Source organism: Trypanosoma grayi (assembly GCF_000691245.1).
Source record: "Trypanosoma grayi strain ANR4 Tgr_1483_V1, whole genome shotgun sequence".
Lineage (NCBI taxonomy): Eukaryota > Euglenozoa > Kinetoplastea > Trypanosomatida > Trypanosomatidae > Trypanosoma > Trypanosoma grayi.
This window is the reverse complement of record NW_008827101.1, coordinates 1-2,513: the sequence shown is the minus strand read 5'-3', so window position 1 is coordinate 2,513 and position 2,513 is coordinate 1. Positions and strand designations below refer to the sequence as shown.

Here is a 2,513-nt window from a genome sequence, read left to right as displayed (position 1 = left end):
GTTCAACTGCTATTTTTTCTTTGTCCTTTGTATGGTACTCGGTTCTCTATTAGTCTGCAGCAACAGAGGGGAAATTCTATAAGTTAAGATGTTTACATCTCTTGCAGATATCACCAATGTTCAAATTCCCCTTAATGGGAAGATGGTCAAGGCCGCTTCACTCGCTCGACCCGGAGAACTTGCGGTTAAGCGGCATAATCCCTATGGATGGAAGTGTCTTGGAGAACCTTCGATAACCTCGAGCACCGCACCATTTCCCGAAACAACGAGCTCGATAAGAATCCCAACTACACAGGATCTTTTCGTGGATAAAGAAGATGCTCCGCCGACTCCGACCATGCCTCCTGTTTGTAATGCACTTGTGCAGTTTAAGTGTCACCAAAAGGAGTTCTCCTCCCCTATTGTCGTCGCCAAAGGTCAGTACGTCGTTGTTCAGGGTGACAGAGGAATCGACATTGGGGTTGTTATTCGGGTGAACACGGAGACTTGTAAAGCGTATGTGGAGCGCTCTGGACCAACTGGCAGCATTCTGCGACATGCAACACAGCGTGAAGTAGATTACTGGGCCACGGATCTCAAAGAGGACGAGGCTGTCGCAGTTTCCTTCTGCCAGCAGCGTGTGTATCGTCATGGATTTGATATGGAGATACGTCATGCCGAGTACCAGTTTGACAAGAAGAAGCTCACGTTCTATTACAGCGCAAAGTCAAGGATTGACTTTGTGCAGCTCCTTAAAGAGCTTTACAGGGAGTTTGGTTGCCGTATCTGGATGGAGAAGGTGCGGTTGCAGGATTAGAGACGGCGTTATGAAGCAGATTAGAAGAAAAAAAAATATGCGCCAATGTGGACAAAATATAAATGAGATTCATGAAACTAGATATAAAGGGCATTGAAAAATGTACTTGCTTACTCTTGACTTTGTGCTCCCCTACTTGCTTACTAGAGAGGCATGCTGTGGGTCGCGCACGCAACGTCACCTATAGAAAAAATCTACTTTTATTAGAATTTTTTTCGTTGTTTTCGCCGCAACCTTTCCTTTTCTTTTCCTTTTTTTTGCACGAAGGGGTAATATCTTCAGTATCATCTATGTTATCATCTTTGTGTTTGATTTTTTTTTATTGCATCTTAGAGTTCTTTTTCGTGTTTATTCTATTTGATATTAATCTTTTGTCTCACGTTGGTGAATTATTTTTTTTTAATTCTTGCTTTTTCGGAAGTATTGGTTCTCAGGTTAAAGCTACAAAGAAAGGGAATGTTTCGCTCTGCTTTGACAACCAGTAGGCGAACCTACCTGAATGCCTTTAATGCAAAAGCCAAGGCTCGTCCAAACTTTGGTCTTCGGGGAGTCGGTTTTTGGACAAGTGAGGTTTACCACAAGCCCGGTCAAAATTATTGGATGGCCCTTTGTGTCGCTGGTCCGTTTTTGATTATTGGTGCTATTATGTATGACGGTTTTTGGGCAAAACTGGACGATATTGCGGGTGGTGGACCAAGTCACCTTGACTATGGGTGGCGCAAGCAGGATCGGAAGCCGTGGGACTTTGCTTTTGATATCGGTGAAGGTTATGCCGCTGGCCCAGCGACTCTCAGGCCGGCACCGGGCGCTGTGGATCTAGGACACCATTAGGAACATAAAATGGGCAAAGGGGAAGGGAATTAGAATTAGGATTAGGTTATTGCTGGTTATTTGGTTGTTTTCGGAGTTTTCTGTGTTGTGAGAACAGTTGGTATTTAGTATCTATGAAATGTTTGAGGTATCCCTGTTGTACCCTTATCGGTGTTGTGTTATATATTGGTTTCTTGATTTTTCGTGTACTCTGTTTATCTTTTCCTCTCTTTGGTTTAATCTCATAGTACCAGGTATGTGATGAAACGTCGAAGGGTGGGGTTTGTCACTATCAAAACTCTGTTTAGACAGTATACCAGCGAGTATGTTCCGCGAAACTTTGAAGACACATGTGATGTAAAGGACATCTTCATGTGTGAGGCATGTCTTTTGTGCCTTTCGACAATGAAAGAGCTGCGAGAGCACTCGGATGCATGCTTGTATCGGTATTGGATTCCAGGTGATGAAATTTGCCGTTGTTCTAAGAAGCGTTGTGTTGTCTTTGAAATTGATGGACGAAAGCCCGCTTCCGTTTCATATACGCGACGAATAGCGCAAATTGCGAAATTTTTTCTGGAGGAAAAAACCACGGTGGATGATTTGCACTTCTTTTCATTCATTGTGTTGTTTGAAGTGGATGATTATGGTTATCATTTCGCAGGTTATTTTAGCAGGGAATGGAAGAGAAGTGTAACTTGTGATAATTCACTTTCTTGTGTGATGGTCTTGCCGCCGTATCGCTCTAACGGGTATGGGGTTTTTCTTATTGAAATTTCATACGAAATGGGAAGAATAGAAGGGGCCCCTGGTACCCCTGAGAGACCTTTGAGTAGAACAGGAAAATGCGTTTTTAGGCGAATCTGGCGAGAGGAGCTTTTACGTGCGTTGCACTCCTTGATCGAAAAGG

At 43.5% G+C, this 2,513-nt stretch overlaps 3 protein-coding genes across 3 annotated transcripts; all 3 read left to right on the top strand.

The window, feature by feature from the left end:
- Positions 1–88: 88 nt before the first annotated feature.
- DQ04_14831020 (hypothetical protein) lies at positions 89–796 on the top strand (the record flags this gene model as incomplete). Its single annotated transcript, XM_009317210.1, has 1 exon — positions 89–796. The coding sequence occupies one exon, from the start codon at positions 89–91 to the stop codon at positions 794–796; it is 708 nt and encodes a 235-aa protein (XP_009315485.1).
- Positions 797–1,252: 456 nt separating this feature from the next.
- DQ04_14831010 (cytochrome c oxidase subunit IX) lies at positions 1,253–1,627 on the top strand (the record flags this gene model as incomplete). Its single annotated transcript, XM_009317209.1, has 1 exon — positions 1,253–1,627. The coding sequence occupies one exon, from the start codon at positions 1,253–1,255 to the stop codon at positions 1,625–1,627; it is 375 nt and encodes a 124-aa protein (XP_009315484.1).
- Positions 1,628–1,867: 240 nt separating this feature from the next.
- DQ04_14831000 (putative acetyltransferase) lies at positions 1,868–2,513 on the top strand (the record flags this gene model as incomplete). The annotated part of the gene is made up of 1 exon (XM_009317208.1): positions 1,868–2,513. A coding segment is annotated over one exon (646 nt), but the record flags the coding sequence as incomplete, so codon positions are not given.